The 19,196-nt window shown below is 35.3% G+C and overlaps 2 protein-coding genes across 6 annotated transcripts; one reads left to right on the forward strand and one right to left on the reverse strand.

Annotated features, from left to right (window-relative positions):
• The first annotated feature begins 220 nt into the window (after positions 1-220).
• Positions 221-10,379, forward strand: LOC114752385 (DExH-box ATP-dependent RNA helicase DExH6-like). 3 transcript variants are annotated; one of them, XM_028941138.1, is made up of 14 exons: positions 221-572; positions 867-957; positions 1,112-1,424; positions 1,573-1,647; positions 1,870-1,917; positions 3,819-3,909; positions 4,013-4,071; positions 4,539-4,694; positions 5,307-5,359; positions 5,909-5,942; positions 6,086-6,175; positions 6,255-7,256; positions 8,273-9,391; positions 9,787-10,379. In XM_028941138.1, the coding sequence occupies exons 1-14, from the start codon at positions 449-451 to the stop codon at positions 10,051-10,053; spliced, it is 3,522 nt and encodes a 1,173-aa protein (XP_028796971.1). In that variant the 5' UTR covers positions 221-448; the 3' UTR covers positions 10,054-10,379. The 3 variants fall into 3 exon arrangements, with proteins under 3 accessions (XP_028796971.1, XP_028796972.1, XP_028796973.1); XM_028941139.1 differs by having other exon boundaries at positions 1,873-1,917; XM_028941140.1 differs by lacking the exon at positions 221-572 and having other exon boundaries at positions 874-957; positions 1,117-1,424.
• Positions 10,380-12,176: 1,797 nt separating this feature from the next.
• LOC114752391 (transmembrane protein 56-B-like) lies at positions 12,177-18,121 on the reverse strand. Of its 3 annotated transcripts, none has more exons than XM_028941145.1 (9): positions 17,965-18,121; positions 16,754-16,963; positions 16,546-16,634; positions 16,323-16,458; positions 14,027-14,101; positions 13,706-13,827; positions 13,550-13,625; positions 13,367-13,426; positions 12,177-12,749 (listed from the first exon to the last, which is right to left on the reverse strand). In XM_028941145.1, the coding sequence occupies exons 2-9, from the start codon at positions 16,886-16,888 to the stop codon at positions 12,621-12,623; spliced, it is 822 nt and encodes a 273-aa protein (XP_028796978.1). In that variant the 5' UTR covers positions 16,889-16,963; positions 17,965-18,121; the 3' UTR covers positions 12,177-12,620. The 3 variants fall into 3 exon arrangements, with proteins under 3 accessions (XP_028796978.1, XP_028796979.1, XP_028796977.1); XM_028941146.1 differs by lacking the exon at positions 17,965-18,121 and adding an exon at positions 17,625-17,933; XM_028941144.1 differs by lacking the exon at positions 17,965-18,121 and adding an exon at positions 17,518-17,933.
• Between the last annotated feature and the right edge of the window lie 1,075 nt (positions 18,122-19,196).

The following is a 19,196-nucleotide window of genomic DNA, read 5'->3' on the forward strand; positions in this document are numbered from 1 at the left end:
ATTATAATCATAACAAGTCGTGGACAGTACTACGGATGTAAAACTTTTTTCTTGCCACCACCTAATACGCAGGTAAAACTAAGCAAGAAAAATACCGAAGTAATTAATTTAATTATTGAATATCTGATAGTTAAAATATTAAATTATGGATATAATTTATTAAATCTTTATTTTTTGTGATTTGAAACAAAATTGAAAAAGAAAGTGATTCCGAGGGCATCTGCGGAGCAGCCGAAGCTGAAACGTAGGGCAAAATAAAAGCACCGGAAACAACGAGAGCCATGCGCCTTAACTTGTAGAAGGCCCATGACTTGCCTACTTCCCGCACAACTGGGTTTCTGAGACTATCATTCTATCATTCTTCTTCTTCTTTCCATTTCTTCTTCGTCGTTAACCTTAGCCTCTCTTCAGTCTCATTTGGAACCTTCGGCGAGATTTTTACGATACAATGGCAAAGAGGAGTCGCTCCGAGAAAGGACTGCCACTTCAGAGCCAGAATCCCACAGTTGACGAGCCCACACGGATTCGACTTAACCAGATATTACAGGAGTTTAAGAACTCTAATGAAAAAGGTATTTCTGGATCTTCGAATGCCCCATGATTTGGTGTTGTATGCATTTGTTGTGGGATGCAGATACGTGATGTGGGATCTGTCTTGCGTATGGTTTGAGATAAGAAATGGACGACCTTGATTATTGGTTATATGATTTGTAATTTCTTTCTTTCGTAATTTATTCTTTATAGGTTCATGAATTATGTTAAAACGGCCTATCAAAAGTGATTCTATTCTGTCTCTTACGTTCGCATGGTTTGCTTAGTTTCCTTCTATGTTTCTGACTGAGTTTATCTATTCTTACAATCCGCAGAATACAAGTTTGATGCCACTTTATCCAAAAATGAACGTGCTTTAGTGCACCAAATATCCCAAAAAATGGGTATGAAATCCAAAAGTTCTGGGTGAGTGTTACTGACATTATTTGTTAGATTTTACATTTCAGGCTGCAAGAATTGTATTCTCTGTTTTCTCTCCATTGATATTGGCGCTATTTTCACGTTCTTACGTTCAATTTGCTCTTTATTTTCTCTTTTATGGATTCTACGTTTTGTACAGGACAGCAAAACAACGTCAAATATCCGTCTTCAAAACTGTACATAAGGTTGACGCTGATACAGGATTAGAAAATCTTCCGTATTTTGCATTTTCCGAAGAGGCACAAGCGGTACTAGGGGTTCTATATGCCCATCATCCACCTGGTGATGGACAGTTGGTGGAAGAGATGGATAGAAGACATAATGACAAAACTGATAAAACAAGACAAATTAAAGATGATACTTTCAGCAAGCCATCCATGAGCAAAGCTGAAATCAGTGAGAAATTGGAAGCATTTTCTTCTAGAATGAACAAAACCCCCGCCAAACGAAAGGTTCTATTATTTCTTTTCCGCATGTTAAGACCTTTATGAATTCCATCGAGTACATGACATGTTGTTACTCTTCTTCCTGCATTATTTGCAGTGCTTGCTAAATAATAGTCCTGCCAATGAATGGTTTGTTTGAATTCTGATTTTGCAGATCACAGCACAGAGGTCTAAGCTTCCAATTGCAGCATTCAAGGATGTGATCACATCAACTGTCGAATCTCACCAGGTTATTCAAATGTTTTGACCTGAGTCTTTTTTATTTTTTCAAATCTTGATTGCAGATTGCTATATGATTAAGCACTGAAAAAAGTTCATCGATATTTTAACTATTTACATCCAGTGGGTTAATGTGTTGGTTATTAACCCTTCAACATAATTATCCAGCCAAATATGAAAGTTAGATTTCTTCTTTTCTTTGGTCTCATGGTTCTCTTCATGCGTTTTAAAGCAGGTAGTTCTCATATCCGGTGAGACTGGTTGTGGAAAGACCACACAGGTTATAATTCTTTACTTTATCTCAATTCTGCCACAACCACATATAGTATATAATTTGTCACCCTCTTTCAAAACATTTTTTTTTTCGTTTATATTCTTGTGATTTTATCATCTAAGATATAATTTTGTGGTGTGAATGGTCCCCCCCTTTTTCTTCAAGCTGTTCTTTTCTTTGCGCTAGGAAGTAAGTTAATGAAACTGTTGCACTATATTATCTTAAAATGATGTCTAAGGTCTCTTTGACATCATATTTGTCTAGTTGAAGCTTAGTTTTCATCTTATAATTTGGATTTGTTCTTCGCTGTTTGATTATCATGGTCATTTGACCTATTGGAGGTATATATGATCAGACTACACATAAGCGGTTCAACCAATCTCTTTCAATGTGTCTTGGATTGCTTGAGTTGATGGGTGCTATAGAATGTATGAACTTATTTTGGGAATAAAACACTTGAAGCTGTTCCTTTTCCCCTTTTTTTTTTCCCCAATTATAGAATTCTGCATAGAAAGAGACAGGAGTAGCCAATTGGAACTATGAATAACGATAGACAATCAACTAAGGAAAGGAAGAAAGCATATGCTTCGAAAGCTATAGCTCATTACACAGAACTAGTAAGCCATAATTGCTGTGTATCTAGACAAGGACAGACAATCAAAATGCATAGGAAGTGATAAATTAAGTGTCAGAATGTGGTCAGGTGGTTTGGACAGCTTCTTTTGCTAATTGACAAAAATCATGAGGTATTACGTCATTGTTTGTTCACCTTGGGCAATGGAATGTAATGGGATGTGGATATAATTGATTTCTGGAGAAAATTGAGATGATGAGGCAGCAGTGAGTTGTAAGCTGAAGATCTGGAAATGGGCTGTATTTCGGACTTACTGCTTAGGACCACTTGGCCTTTGGGAGTTTTACGAATCTATGAGGATATTGGTTCCATAACTCGAGGGGATGATGCAGGCAAAACTGTGTTCTCTCATGCTTTATAATACGTGTGTATCTTATACATTTTGAACAGCAAGTTTGGTTTGGATATTTCCCCCCAAACACAACTGACTGAACTGATTGGTTCATACATAGAAAAAACTTAAGCAAACCAATATTAATATGTTTAGATTAGCTTTTGAGGTGCTTGGTTTGATGAGTCTTGATCGATTTAGAACACTCTTGTAGGGAATGATAACGAGTAGTGTGGGAACTTAATTTGGTCTCAGATGGGTGATAGGAACAAGATTAGGTAGTTTAAAGTTGGAGGGATTAGTGTGCATCTTGGACTCTTGGCAAGTAATTACTCCCTCCGTTCCTTATTATAAGAGACATTTGATGCTTATGGTATGTTCCTATATATAAGAGACACTTAAAAGTTGTTTCTACCTTTTTGTGTTGATTTCCTATTTTACCCATATTTATTATCTCCAACTCACACTCTCTCTCCTTCCCACTTCTCTTTCTTTTAATAATTTAATTGTTCTCTCACATGCTCTCTCTCCTTATTAATGAGGGCATTTTTGGAAAAAAGATTATACTTTTTACACATTGATTGTTCTTAACTAATTTTAACTGTTTTTTCTATCAACGTAATTCGGTTATTCGTCTCTTATAATAAGGAACGGAGGGAGTATCAATTTATAATCTTGTGCGTTTTTGTTGGTGTTTGAAAAATCGGTTTTTGAATTTTACTAGTTCCTATATACTGCCATAGCTGTTATGATTAACTTCATATTGGGCTTGTGTGGTTAAAATTGTGGATGTGCTACGACGTTCTTGATATTTCATGATCTTGGGTTTGACTGACTCAGATACTTTCATCTCTTTGAACATGCAAGGATCTCCTAAGCTTTGTGAAACATTATCCATTTTCTGTGATTGTCATGTTTATCTTAATATTAATTGTGATTCAGGTCCCACAATATATTTTGGATCATGCGTGGGGTAAGGGTGAGGCATGTAAAATAGTTTGCACTCAACCTCGACGTATCTCTGCAATGTCAGGTCTGCAACTCATGCACAATAGTTACACATTTATGTATTCGTACGTGTTGATTTACAATCTTGATTCACGTGTGAAATATTTTCATCTTGTTTTGGTATGCAGTTGCTGAGAGAATTGCTAGTGAGAGAGGTGAGACCATTGGAGAAAATATTGGTTATAAGGTATTTCTTTGTTGATGTATGTGTCAAGTTCATCTTGTTTTGGATTCAATGATTGCATGGGAATATTGGTTTTGAACATTTTTAAGATTGGATCTGTACTGCTTCAAGTGAAGCACACGTACATGCATGCATGAAATGGTGTATATCCCTTTTAATTATAGATTTTCCAGGATTTCAAGGTCATATTGAAGGTTTACAAGTGGCTATTGCACTCGAAAGTTTCCATTATATTACAAAATTAACATATGCAATGATTTTCAAATATAATAAGTCATTAACTTGATTGCTTGCTTTATCATGTGTTATCAATATGGTAATTATTTCTAGTTTAATGTTCGGGTTAATGAATATTACACACTGTGGTGCGATTTCAAGCTGTGAACCATGGAAGAGTGTCTGGCCTTTTATGAGTGCGCACATCACATGATAACATAGTAGTAATTATGCTTTCCGAAATTGAAATCTAGATACGGTTGGAAAGCAAAGGTGGAAAGAATTCATCAGTCGTGCTATGTACAACTGGAATTTTGCTGAGGGTCCTGTGCTCGTTTTCCAAATGTTTGAGTAGATCAAATACAGGAACCATGAAGAATAATGAATTCGAGATCACTCACATAATTATGGTACTTCTCTTACTTTGATTTACTTGATTTTTTACAGCTAGAAGCAGAATGCATGTTTGTGGCTCTCAATCTTGCTTGTACTTTTTCGCCTTAAAAAAATTGTGCGAAACAGGATTCTATGCTTATCTCCTGTTGCCCTGCCAAACTGTGCCTCCCCATACTTGCATGGACCCTGTAATCCCACATGGTCAAACTGTTTAGTCCTGTGCCCCCAAAACTGCATGCTCTAACAACTGAAATTCATTAAGGAGATACCTAAATACTGATACCGATTATAGAGCCAGAGTTCACCATTAAAGCTTTGTTGCAGGACATTATATTAGAAGCAGAGCTTAGTCATTATTGCTTTGTTTAAGGGTATTTATGCCTTATGTATTCTTGATAAACCAGCGTTTAGCACAGGTTTAGAAGGATCTCTAGCAATTGGCATGTAACTATAATGCTTCTATAAATAAAAGCGTGATCTTTCTCACTCTACAACTCTGCTCCATAAAGTGTATTTGAATGTCTCATTATATATTCGTTTGGAGCCTTATGATACAATGAGTAATGTGAATACATGTTTTGTTTCCTTGCCTTCGCAAAACCTGATAAATTTCATTGCATATTCAGGATGAAATTCATGAAAGGGATCGGTACTCAGACTTCATGATGGCAGTTGTTAGGTACAACGTGATGGAACATCTGAACTCTAGTGTATATTTTTCTGAAATAGATAATTTAGAGCAAAGTTGACTTGTAGGTCATAATTTGCAGCACTTATTTAAAACTGATATTGAATGTTCACCTTTTTTGAATTTTAAATAACAACTGCTGGGATGATTTTTTTTTTTTCCCTTTCTTCTCTAACACGGTTTATTATTGCTGTTTTTTCCTGTTTTTCTGCAAGATGATTCCTTTCTTTTCATGCTTTTCATCATTTGCCTTGGATTTTCTTGGGGAATGGATTAGCTTTTTACCATCTATTTTCTCTTCTGAAATATTTTTTATACAAAAAAATGAGATATTATTAATCCCCAAACAATGTGATCTAATCTCTGTTGCCCCATCAAGAATGATTTTTGAAAGGTGATATCTTGAGATGAACATGTTTGAAGCTTTACATTTGATCCCAAGATCTATGTTCATTGACTAAATGAAGATATGCCATTTACAATGTTTTTCTTACATGATATTTGGATTAATACATTTGCTCCAATGCAACTTACATGCAGAGACATGCTCCCTTCACACCCACACCTTCGCCTGGTTAGTTTGAAGTTCTTGTATTTATATTTATTTCCTTATTTCACTGTCATTCAGTCAAGGGATGCTTTGATTTACTGAAAATTCCCCCCCACCCTGGGTTTTCTTAATATATTTGAACTTCATCCCTTCCCTCAATTTTTCAGATACTAATGAGTGCTACCATTGACGCTGAAAGATTTTCCCAATATTTTGGTGGCTGCCCAGTTATCCTTGTTCCGGGGTTTACTCATCCGGTATCTATATGGTTCTAGATTGTGATTTGACTTTTTTTCCAGTGACATTTTTTCATAAATTTCTGTGCTCTTTCTTCAGGTCAGAACTTTCTATCTGGAGGATGTTCTTTCTATTGTCAAATACAAAAAAGAAAATCATCTTGATAATGCTTTATTAAATAATGTGACTGACAACAATGATTTAAGCAAGGATGATAAAGTTTCTCTTGATGAAGCTATTCATTTGGCTTGGTCCAATGATGACTGCGATCCTCTCTTGGAGCTGGTTACTTCTAAAGGATCCCCAAAGATCTTTAATTACCAGCATTCATTGACTGGCCTTACACCATTAATGGTGTTTGCTGGAAAAGGAAGAGTGGGTGATATGTGTGTGCTGTTATCCTTTGGGGCAGACTGCCATTTAAGATCCAAAGCAGGAGTGACGGCACTGGAGATTGCTGAGCAGGAAAATCAGCGGGAAACTGCAGAAATTTTAAAGAAACACAGAGATTCTGCATCTTCAAACTCCATGGAAGGGCAGAAGTTACTTGATAAATATCTTACAACAGTCAACCCTGAAATTGTCGATGTTGTTCTGATAGAGCAGCTGATACGAAAAATATGTATGGACTCAAAGGATGGAGGAATCCTTGTTTTCCTTCCAGGTTGGGATGAAATAAATAGAACTCGTGAAAGATTACTCCAATCCCCATTTTTCAATAATTCAAGGTTTACCATTATGTCTCTGCATTCAATGGTTCCAGCAAAGGAGCAAAAGAAGGTTTTTTTGCACCCACCTCCTGGTTGCCGCAAAATTGTTCTTTCAACCAATATTGCTGAGACTGCCATAACTATTGATGATATTGTCTATGTCATAGACACTGGGCGGATGAAAGAAAAAAGTTATGATCCATATAGTAATGTTCAAACTCTTCAATCATCTTGGGTTTCAAAGGCAAGTGCTAAGCAACGTGAAGGGCGTGCTGGCCGCTGTCAGCCTGGAATTTGCTATCATTTGTATTCTAAGTATCGAGCGGCTTCCTTGCCCGATTTTCAGGTTCCTGAATTAAGAAGAATGCCTATTGAAGAGCTTTGTCTGCAGGTACTACTTTTCTCCCTCTAGTGATAGAAATTCAATGATAATGTGGGAGACTACTCCCAAAATATTGTAATGATGAAAATTGTGAGTGACCTTGAATTCAGCATATTTTTATACTACATTGAATCAGTTGGCTTGACTAATTTTCCTGTTTTAAAATTGTATCTATCACTGTTCATTTACAGAATTTTTTGTTTGGAGTGATTGAAAACAATGATGCCTTAACCGGTTGTTCATTATTGAATAGTGGAAAAAAAATTTAAATTGTATAAGGAAAAAATAAGAAACAAACTTATCGGCAAAAGTACACTTTTGGTTTTCTAACTTTATACAAGATTTCAGTTTGTCTCTTGATTTTATAGTGTTTTTTCAGTTCTCTAACCCTAATACCATTTGTCTCATGTGATGATTTTTTTCATGCCAATTATTGTTATTTTAAAGAATCAAACTTAATATCTCAACATTTGTGAATGTTTTATCAACATTTAAAATTTCAATATCAACATTTTTTATTAACATTGTTTGGGTTAAAGAATGACTCCTTTGGTCCTATTTATAGGGCAGAGAGAGAATTTTCACATGAATGTACAACTTTACTCTTCATTTATTATTGTGGTAACTTTGTTCTCATAAGGTATATTGTATATTAAATAGGGATAAAGTTAGAAAGTTGTTAAATTTTAAATGAGAGTTAATGAAGTTTAAGGTTTTTATTGATCTGTGTGAAACATGTTGGAAGTGACTTATAAATAGAACCAAAAGAGTAAAAAGACATTTTATAAAATTAAAAGGCCAGAATATATCTTATGTAAAGTTAAAGGACCAAAAATATATTTGTCCAAACTTATCAGTGGGGGGTAAATCATTTTTGGATTTATTTTTTGCTTTGGGGAACAAAGCTTGTTATTATTATCGTCAGGGCCTTTTTGTCATGGGAAAAAATTGCAGTAAATAAATTGATTTTATATAAATGACCTATTTCCTTGTGTTGCTATTGTTTACTGCTTGTTTTGCCTCAGGTGAAAATGATTGATCCAAGCTGCAAGTTAGAAGAATATTTATCGAAGACACTAGATCCTCCTGTTTTTGAGTCTATACGAAATGCCGTCGCAGCTCTTCAAGATATTGGGGCATTATCAATTGATGAAGAGCTCACGGAGTTAGGAGAGAAGCTTGGCTCTCTTCCTGTTCACCCCTTAACATGCAAGTTAATTTTCTTCGCTATATTGATGAATTGCCTTGATCCAGCATTAACTCTAGCATGTGCTTCTGATTATAGAGACCCATTCACCATTCCCTTGTCGCTTGGGGAAAAGAGGCTAGCTGCAGATGCGAAGGCTGAGCTTGCTTCTTTGTATGGGGGGTATGGTGATCAACTTGCTGTAATAGCTGCATTTGAATGTTGGCATAATGCAAGAACAATGGGTCTAGAGTCATGGTTTTCTTCTCAATACTTCGTGTCCCTCACCACAATGCATATGTTACATGGCATGCGGAGACAACTCCAAACTGAATTGATTCGAAGTGGGCTTATTCAAGGTGATGTTTCAAGATACAATGTTAATTCACACAACCCTGGTATACTCCATGCAGTATTGGTTGCAGGTTTGTATCCAATGGTTGGAACATTGATTACGCCCAAAGGTGCAAAGAGAGTTGTTGTGGAGACTGCTAGTGGTCATAAAGTTCGGTTGCATCAACACTCTGTAAATTATAAGTTGCAGTCAAAGGTAGCTGTTGGCCGCCCATTAGTCGTGTTGGATGAGATTACCCGTGGTGATGGTGGTAGTATGTGCACAAGAAACTGTACGCTTGTTGGATCACTTCCGCTCTTACTGCTTTCAGGAGAGATTGCTGTTGCTCCAGCAGAGGATAATATTGATGACCCCAATGGTGAGGATGATGACGAAGGTAGTGAATCTGATGGTGCGACTGAAGATGACATTGAGTTCGATAACAAGCCCGGTGAGCATTGTGAAAATAAGTCCTGTGAACAGGGTGAAGATAAGGTGATGTCTTCTCCGGATAATGCAGTTAGAGTCATCATGGATCGATGGCTTTATTTTGAATCAAGGGCACTGGATGTTGCGCAGTTATATTGCTTGAGGGAGCGATTGTCAGCAGCAATATTACACAAAGTAAGTTTCCTCATTACTACTTTAATTGAAAGTCAACCTCAATTGGACCAGGTTGGTCCAGACCAAAAAATCATGATAAGGTCAAATGTTGCAGGTTATGGCCGCACCTGGCCTGATTTTAATAAAAAGAGTTATAGACTAATGAATTTTTTTTTTTAGGGAAAAAAATGCAGTTTTATATGATTCATGCACAAATTTTACTTTTTTAGATGTTTTTGTTTTGAAAAATAAGGAGAGGTCTGGCCTAACCTGGCCCCACCAGGGCAGAGGCTTCAAGTCAGAATCCGGGACCTCTTCTTAGACTTATCTGGCCCATAAACACTTCTGGTTATGCAATTCCAATTACAAGTTGATGATTCTCTTCTCTACATGACACATTGATTTGATATGTGTAGGTATCACATCCCAGGGAACCCCTTCCTCCCGCATTAGAAGCCTCTGTAAATGCTATAGTGCACATTCTGTCTAGTGATGGTCTCTTAGGCATGCCAGATCAGTTCTCAAAGAGTGGTGGCGCAATGGCAAGTCTTGAGGTTCCACTGGTTTCTGCTCAAACTCAAACAAGCCAAAAGAAATCTCTCTCTCTTTCTTCATGCCGTCCTTCAAATGGGAATTTGGAGAATCATGCACCAAATAGCCAACATGTATCCTCTCGCAGGTGAAAATGGAGGTGGAATCTTTTTGGGATGGTGATTGGATATTTTGATCACAGGAATATCTGTATTTCCTCTTGCTGCATGCCGTTCCTCAAATGGGAATTTGGAGAATCATGCCCCAGATAGCCGACTTTTAACTCGCAAGTGAAGATGGAGGTGGGATCTTTTTGGGATGGTGATTTGATATTTTGGTTACGGGAACATCTGTAGGGACATTGAACTGTTGTTAACTAGCTAGTTTTAACATGGACTCTTTGGTCAGAAAATGTTATACAAATTCAATCATACGTGAAAGTTTCAGTCAGGGTCCCACATAAATTTTACATTGATCCCCTCTTTCTTTTGGCCAGACACTGATCCTCTCTCTCTCTCTCTCTCTCTCTCAAACTGCTATTAATCTGCCATGGTATCAGAATCCGCTATTGTGACATTCGACGTGAAGCGCCAGAAATATAGGCTGTCCTGTGTAAGAAACAACCGTTTCACAACCTGGTAGGCCTTGACTCTCAATTTTACAGAAAGAAGGCGGAAAAAAGAAGAACAAAAAAAAAAGAACCATGTCATTTATCAACATTTGATGAATAGGAAGAGGCACATAAAGCATCTTTACATCTTCAATGTTTTTTTTTTTAGCCGCCTGAACATCTTCGATCCTGTCCCCGTATCCCTCCAAGCTTTCAATTTTAGTAAGAATTTAACCGCTACACTCCTAATTATTCTAGAAGTTATGTATTAAACATTTAATCATTATAATGTGGGTGTTTAGATGAAATCAAAATTATAATTTTAAAAATGATTTTACGATATACATATACAAAGTAAAAAGCACTTTTCTTGATACACGCTTATTTACACCAACTGCCTGATATTAGACCAAGTTGAATTGGTTGTTTCCAACATTGACAAATATGAAAAGAGAACCACTAAAGAATACTCTGGTTCTGTCACCCAAAATAAAAAAAGGAAAAGTCTCGTTCCAAATCTCAGGAACTTGGATTAAAAATGATAAATTACACGCATGTAGTGAGGGCTATGTTTTATTTAATTATGCTAATATACTAAAAGGCAAAAGTGTATCTTTAGTCATCTAACTTCAAAGATTTTATTTTGATCCGTTAATCTTATAAAGTATTTTTTTAGTCCTCTGGTCATAATATATTGAGTCTCAAATGATAATTTTTTTATACCAATCATTATTATTTTAAAAGAATTAAATTTAATGTAACATTTAACGATATTTTGTTGACATTTTAAATTTTAATGTCAATATTTTTTGTTAATAAAACTTGCCACCAGGTAGCCATAGTAGAGAAGGGCTTGAAAATGTTAAAAGCCCTTGGCAGAAAGAGTAATGTCCAACGCTCACCAACATAAAAGGGTAATCAAGGTAATTATTAATCAATGAATATAAATACTATTGATATGTAGCATTAAAAATAAGAGATAGAGACTAAGATTACACCTGAAAAAAATTATTAAAAAAGTATTTAATATAGATAGAGACTACGATTGCAACTGAAAAAAATTATTAAAAAAATATTTAATATACGAAATTGTTTGTTATATTTGAATATTTTTATAAGGGCTTAACAAGCACTATGGTAGAAATAGTAATGCTCATCGTTCACCCATACAAAGAGTAGTCAAGGTAATCATTAATCAACCAGAAGATAGGTCCCGTTTGATATGTAATATTAAAAATGAAAAATAAGAATTACAATTACAATTAAAAATCATTAAAAAAGATTTAACATGAAAAATTGCTTGTTATGTGAAAATAGGATTAGGAAATACTACCTCCTCCCATGACATTCTCTAATCCCACATAAATAGGTTCGTTCAATTCTATGTAACAAGCAATCTCTCATACTAAACACTCTTATAATATATTTTCTCAATTTCAATTTCAATTCTTATTCCTTATTTTCAATGTTTCATATTGAACATGACCATAATATTTGATAAGGAACAATGGGTCCTCCACTCAAAAGACTAGATGTCGAGAGGCACCATATTTAGAAGTCTTTTCAAGTGCGCACAATTTTGAATTCCTTCGTAGGCGACATTGGTCAGTAAGTGAACTACTTACATAACCAAATGAAATCTTCATTAGCAATAAGAAAACTCAATTTCAACACAATTGAGAACTAGGCATTGAATTAACTGAAACTCAGTCATCTTCCAGGTCGAAATTAATGACTTCCCCCAACAGTTTAAACACTTCGCACTGGGATATTCATTATGGCCGTTAATGCAGGCTCTGCTAAAGCTAAGTTTATAGTGACAAGAGAACGAACAAGTATGCTCAGGCCGAAAGGGGGGAAAACCTCGACCTTTTCCGAAAACGGGGCCAATTTAATTAAGAACATAAAAAGGTAGAACTAACATTTATACAATGGCTGAGATTCACAGGGGATCCAAGCACCATTTGTGGTTTGTGCTTCATCTTTCGGTGCACATGTAATTTAAACAGGAAGAAGATGATGCACAGAGACAAAGGTAAGCTGGGGTTATCAACAGTGGGAAACTATACTTTTGCTTTCGAAAAAAATTCACCAATAATCTTCTGAATTTTACTGCCTTTTCGCCAATGTCTTCCTCAGTCCTTTGATGATCTTTGAAAACCATGCCAAGTTCATGATAGCTAGCACTACCGGCACAAGTAGTACTAATAATTGCCCCATGGTATGCATTCTCTTAACCTGTTGGTTAATTAAACAATGATGCGTAAGAATATCTAAATTATATCATCTATATTATTGCATTTAGAAAGACAAGAATACCAAAAGGAACACACGCACACGCACACAGTTTCATGCGCCGCCTTCACATCTAAAACCTTTTTTCTCATTATCTCTTCATAAATGCACTATATACATTCATTTTTGCGAATGTAGAAAAACCAGGTTGAAGCATATCATGATTGACTTTACTGAATCTAGGAATCTTTCATAAATTGGGTTTACCAAAGAATCTCTCTGGTATTAGTTACAAACACGTTATGAATATAAACTCAGTATCTGCCTTGACTAAACCAATCAAATCATTATCTGCTCCAATTATATAGTCAGCATCTGCCCTGAACGAGTGATCACTATCTAACAGAAGTTTACCAATTCATTTTGGTGTATTTTGGCCTCCCTTAAGCTATAATTTTCATTACCCATGTTTTCACATGATGCATTCACTATGACAGCTCTTGAACATTTGGGAAACAATGTGACCCTAAAACTTCGGACCAAAAAATAGAAACTCAAGATCTGATTGTTATAACACATCACACACCCCACTTAATGTTTGAAATTCTGTGTTATATTACCTGGTCAAAGTGCAAGTATACATGGTAGAACATGTAAATGAACAGAAGTATTCTGGCAACCTGCAGATAGAACATCTCAGTAAGGATGTACAAGAATAAGGATTTTTATGTTTTACATAATGATATTTCAAAACAGGATCAGACGAACACAAATATATTCCAAGTTGCAACGAATTAACCCACCAGCCATGCAAAGAATATCACAACCCCATTTACAAGATAAGCTCTGGATCTTTTCATTCCAGCTGCATCAAGATACCTGAGAAAATGCAAGGTGTGAATTAGCAAAAACAATTATTTGATAACTTTAATTGTGCTAAAATATTAGATTAGGATTACCATCTCAAGTTTATCCCTGGAGTTGTTGTCTCAGACACAAGGACCATGTAAGTATAAAGCTGTCCCTCTCCACTCAACATTGCATATGCTACTGCTACCAAGGAGATTAGATGATGAATCACCTGAACCAAAGTTGATATGAACATGAGTTAAATCCTAACCACAACCGAAAGAAAACATGAGGGTGAGGGAACAAAACTCGGCTCAATAGTCATGCCCAGTTGGGTTCATATCACTTGAAATGACTTAAATTGTACATTCTCAACTTAATAATAAAGTATAGCCTTATATTCTTTTGAAGTTAGAAGATATTATCCTTACATACTCATATCCACCAAGAGAAGGATAAAACCAAAATATCATCCCAAGGTCAACAATGAAGTATCCAACAGAAATCTGCAACAAGTTAAAACATAAAAAGGCTTTTAGAACAGCATATATCGCACAATACAGACAATAAACATAGAAAATAAATAAATTAGATTGTTAGAATGTACACAAATGAAGTAGCCAGAACCCTTGGGCAAAAATTTACAGCTAAAAGGTCCTGAACATCAAGCAGAACAAATGCATTCTGATTTCAGTCACTGATTTACACTAAGTAAAACTTCCCATCCAAACTATCTATAGAAAAGGTTAGCTACATGTGTATTATTATTATCAACGATTTCCACAAGTGGTCAAATTAATTCTAGAAGAGCTACATATCCCAGGAACCTTGACATAAATAAATGCATTCAGAGTTAAAAACTTATTACTTCTCAACACATTTTGTTTTCAAATTGAAAAATTCACGTACTGGTTCTTCAATACGCAGTATGGTAGAATATCCAGGTGGTATTTTCTATTTACAAATCTTGTCAACCTTGGTTCCATAGTAGCAAGTCGTAAAGATGGGAATAGATTCATCATTCACAACCACCAATGAAAGATTCCTCAAGAAGTTAAACAATTCATTTAATCTCCGCTGGTCATGTGAAATCAAGAGGGAAGTCATTTAAAAGGCATAGGCACATGAGCCAGAAAGAAGGAAGCTGATTTCATGATGATTGGGCAGTCAAGAGGTGATAACTTTCCCTTTTCATGTACATAATTGCCTATAATCCAATCACAATCTCCATTCCACTTTTTTCACTCTCTAAGCCAGCAGAAGCCCTAAGCTCCTTTAATTAACATAGACGGTAGCAAGAGACGCAAAAAATGGTTATCCCATATCAGCTTAGTGTGAGACACAGAACTCCTATACAAAGCAAAGTTCAGCCTTGTCGCTAAAATAACTTCTAGGAGTGGGTTCTCCTCTACATCAAAAAGGCAGAGCTCTCAACCTCTCATAATCTCAACCAATTATTTCATTGTATTTCTAGTAGATCTCAGTCATCCAAAGCAATTGGAATAACGTGACATATCAAATAAATTAAAATATAACCTAAGCGTGACAGACAGGAGAAAGGAGATCATAAAAGAGAATGCAAAAGACACATAACATAAACTAAATACTGCGCATTAGCAAAAATGGGGCAGGTTTCAAGAGCTAAAAGCTGATGCTTGGACTTAAACTTCTTCTCAGATGGCCCTCCACCAAGGACTTCAGCATTTCAGATTGGTTTGTGAGAGTCTAGAAGATGCTTTCCCCTGATTTATCCAGATTTTTGCATGAAAATCCTAAACTCCATCAAAATAAAGGTTTGAGAAGGCTTACCCATCAATGCAAGTCCCTATTGCACTTGGCCAAAAAGAATGATAAATGCATTTATAACGCAATAGTCCTATCAGAAATCTATAAATTGTTTTACTTGACGAGTATACGCACTTCAAAATAAGAAGATAGCATCTCTATATTGATCCATTAGTCCGACATCTAAGTAATGGAGGGACATCATTATAATCTAGTTTCTTTAGTTCTGATTCCCTGAATTGGCATGGCTCAACATGATTTCTCGCTTATCATCTAGTTATACAAGTATCCTCACTGTTTATGGTATTAGTGTGTCACCTTACAGTATTGGTGTTACACGCCAGCTTTTGAGTCATTTATCATTCCACAATATTTCTCAACAAAAAATCAATGGTAGTCAGTATACCACAAATTACCAAAAACCTGCATAGCATGCACTACTATTAAATAAATAAAAGCCAACTCATTACACTTTATTAGGCGAACAAGATTTATAGAAATGACTTTAAAATTAAAATAGATATTTCTATATGCGATTATGGTTTTTGGAAGCATAGATCACAAGATGGACAAAAGATACAAGTAAGGAGAAGAGGAAATCCTCATAATGTATCTATCAACTTTATTTCATCCGAAAATTACTTATTTTGTGTTTAAAACAACAGACATATTCTAAAATATTATTGACTTCGAATTGTTTGTGTTGATAAAAGTAGGCATGTTTAAACAAGACATGTTTACTATCAAGGACTCTATCCTTCAAACCATGCAAATCCTCTATACCACCACAACTCACAAGCTGTATGACTTTGATTAAGGAATTACTCAACTCGTGCGTTACACCCTTGATCTACTTCACATGACAGTTGTATTAAAGGGGGGAAATCCAATAGGAACTTCAAAGGGATAAGAGAACAACAAAAAGAACCAAAGCATTCTTACCCCCAGCCCAAATGTAGACAATGGAGATGTTCGAACGGTGAGGTCAGTGAATTGGTTCTCAGAATATAGACTTGAGCAAAATACAAAGTACAAAGACATAGTCGTAATGAAAATGGCATGAACAGTTGATATAGCACTGCAAAAGAACAAACGAATCTTCATTAATATCTTAAACCGTGAAAAAAAAATGATAGAGCTTTGAGAGAATAGAAGATCCAGTCACCGGTTATTCCACTCAATACGTTGGATTTTTGAAAGGCTTGAATAGCTCTTAAAGTAAACTGTACTGATCAGCTGTGTAAGATCATAGACCTGAAAGACAACAACTAAGAGATAAACATAAGATCATAAAATAAAATACATATTACAACATCATTGAGATTAGAATGACTTTATAACGCCATAAGAGCATAGTTAGAATAACAATATACCATCTTGCAAGTGAAAATGCCACCAACAATTGAAGTATATGGAATCAGAGGGTCAGCTAGTAAATATTCCTTCACAAATAATTCAGCCTGACTCTGATATGACTTAAATGCCATCATTTCTTTAGAACTCAGCATCGCACCTCCAGCCTTGGTCGATAAGTCTTCTAAAGATTGTACGTGCTTGTTTGCACTCACCTTTTCTCGAGTTCCCTATAACATGATTTAATACAAGCTTCAGGAGAAGATACAAAAAGCTTGCAGCTATAGATAAATGCCAGCATGATTTGGCTAGACTTTGAATGGTATTTGGCTTAGACAAGAAAAATCATTACTGAGTCGTCGCATTATATTGGGGCAAATAACGTGAAACAACAGCATTAACCATAGGCTTGATAAATTCAACAAAAGTAGGATTTTGCTACGTGAAAATGCAAATATTATGTGACAGCAGTATCGTGGAAATTAAAATAACACGTCCCCAAACAATCAAAGGAAAAAAAATATTAAAATCAACCGGCAATGACATTACAGCCCAAGAAACTAGGGGGGGAAAAATCATAATATGTTCCTTTAAAGCTGAAAGATCGACAATATATGATTGCAATTGAGTCGGCCCAAATTAGTAACCTAAATCCTAACATATTACTTCTTTCGATATCACTATAGCTGATGAATTCTAGCACAACAAAAGGAGCATGGAAAAGGAAAACATAGCAATAGCTTCAGGTGCAAAATACAAAGCAATGAAATGGAAGCACATAGACCTCTCAATCAATCACATTTGAGTCCATGCAAGATTGTCAAAGCAAAATATACTGCAATTTCCCAAAAAGAGCAATTGGGTACACTGCACGGGCATTTTAGGAAGAACCTAACGCATTGTTTCCCGTAAATAATAATATTCAATCAGTTTCCAGAGCAAGCCACAGTAAAGGGAAGACCATCTGCAATATATTCCCCACCAGGGAGTTCTATAGGAGATAGAAACGGGCAAAAGAGAGGGATTTAAAACTGCAAATCCCTAAACAGAAAACCGTTGCTAAACATGAAAGAGGCATGACTGAAACAGAAGGAGAGTTATGATGCGTTCGGGAATCAAAAACAGAAAAAAAGAATCCGCTTTGGGCATCATAATGGGATGATAACACTATAATCGCGGAAAGCAAAAAGGTTCTTTCTCATTTGAGGGAGCGAGAGAAAGAGTGTGTTACCCGAATTGAAGAAAAGTCTCCGGTAGTTGCTGGAAAGTGAATCGTTTGGTGGGGGGAGAGAGAGAGAGGAATGGCAGGGAGCTTGGTGCTTACGGGGCGAAGAAGTCACACAGGGGATGAGAGAGAGAGAGAGACGTTGGGCTGAAGAAAGCAAGCAGATTGATGGTGCTTCGCTGTCACGTGAATGGGGAAGGAGATTGGCCCAACATCAATCAAATCAAATAAAGGATTGATTCCCATCTATTTATTTATCTAATCTAACCCACCATCCGCTTTGCTCTCTATCTCCATTAATGTTTTTTGTTTTGTTTTTTAATATCTTCATTAATGTTTTATTGTGCCATCCATATTTTAATTAATATACGAGAAAAATTTTATCTTATAAAACGAAAAAATAATTTTTTTAAGAGAAAATTGAAAAAAAAGATTTTAGAATTATAAAAATGCAGATAGGGACCCTTAACAATTTCATTTTGGGTTTTGACAAATAGTAAAGTTGTCAAGGGCCTCTATCTGCGTTTTTATAATTTTAAGGTCTTTTTTTAATGTGATTCTCTTTTTTGGAACTGATTTTTAATGTGATCTCAGATCACCCTTTTTTTTTATACACTGGCTTTGTATTTTTTTTCTTAAAGGGTTAAGACAGAAATTTGTTTTAAAAATTTTTACTCAAAAGTACAAGGTGTCCAAAAACTTTTTTGAGTTTTTTTTTAAATTTAGAATCATAATAGTTCCATCGCCTGCTATTAAAAAAATACTAATAATCAATGTTACTATTTTGAAGATAAATGTTTGTTTTTTAACAATATGGAATAAAATTGTTATAATTTTTAATTTTTGAGATAATATTAATTTAAAAAATTCTAGATACCTAATATTTTTAAGTAAAAACTTTTAGAATAAATCTATATCTTAATTTTTTCCCTTAACAAATAGAGTCGATTTTATTAATTACGGAAGAACCAATGCAACGTAATACACGGAATGTTGGCCAAAGGGGGGGAAAAAGCACACGGAAACATGCAACTTAAGCAAATCAGAAATACAACAAATACACTTATGTATATGAATAATGTCAATTGTATATGAAGAAATATTTAATAAAAAAATTAAATGTGACTTGTGAAAGTTAGTTAACATATAAAAAATTTTCTGCCTGCTGACAAAAAAAATTACAAAAGGCCAAGTTATATATATTGACTTATTAATTAATTTTTTAGTCTTGTGATTAG

Source organism: Neltuma alba, unplaced genomic scaffold (genome assembly GCF_004799145.2).
Source record: "Neltuma alba isolate B1F8T4 unplaced genomic scaffold, ASM479914v2 tig00007360_pilon, whole genome shotgun sequence".
NCBI classification, from domain to species: Eukaryota; Viridiplantae; Streptophyta; class Magnoliopsida; order Fabales; family Fabaceae; genus Neltuma; species Neltuma alba.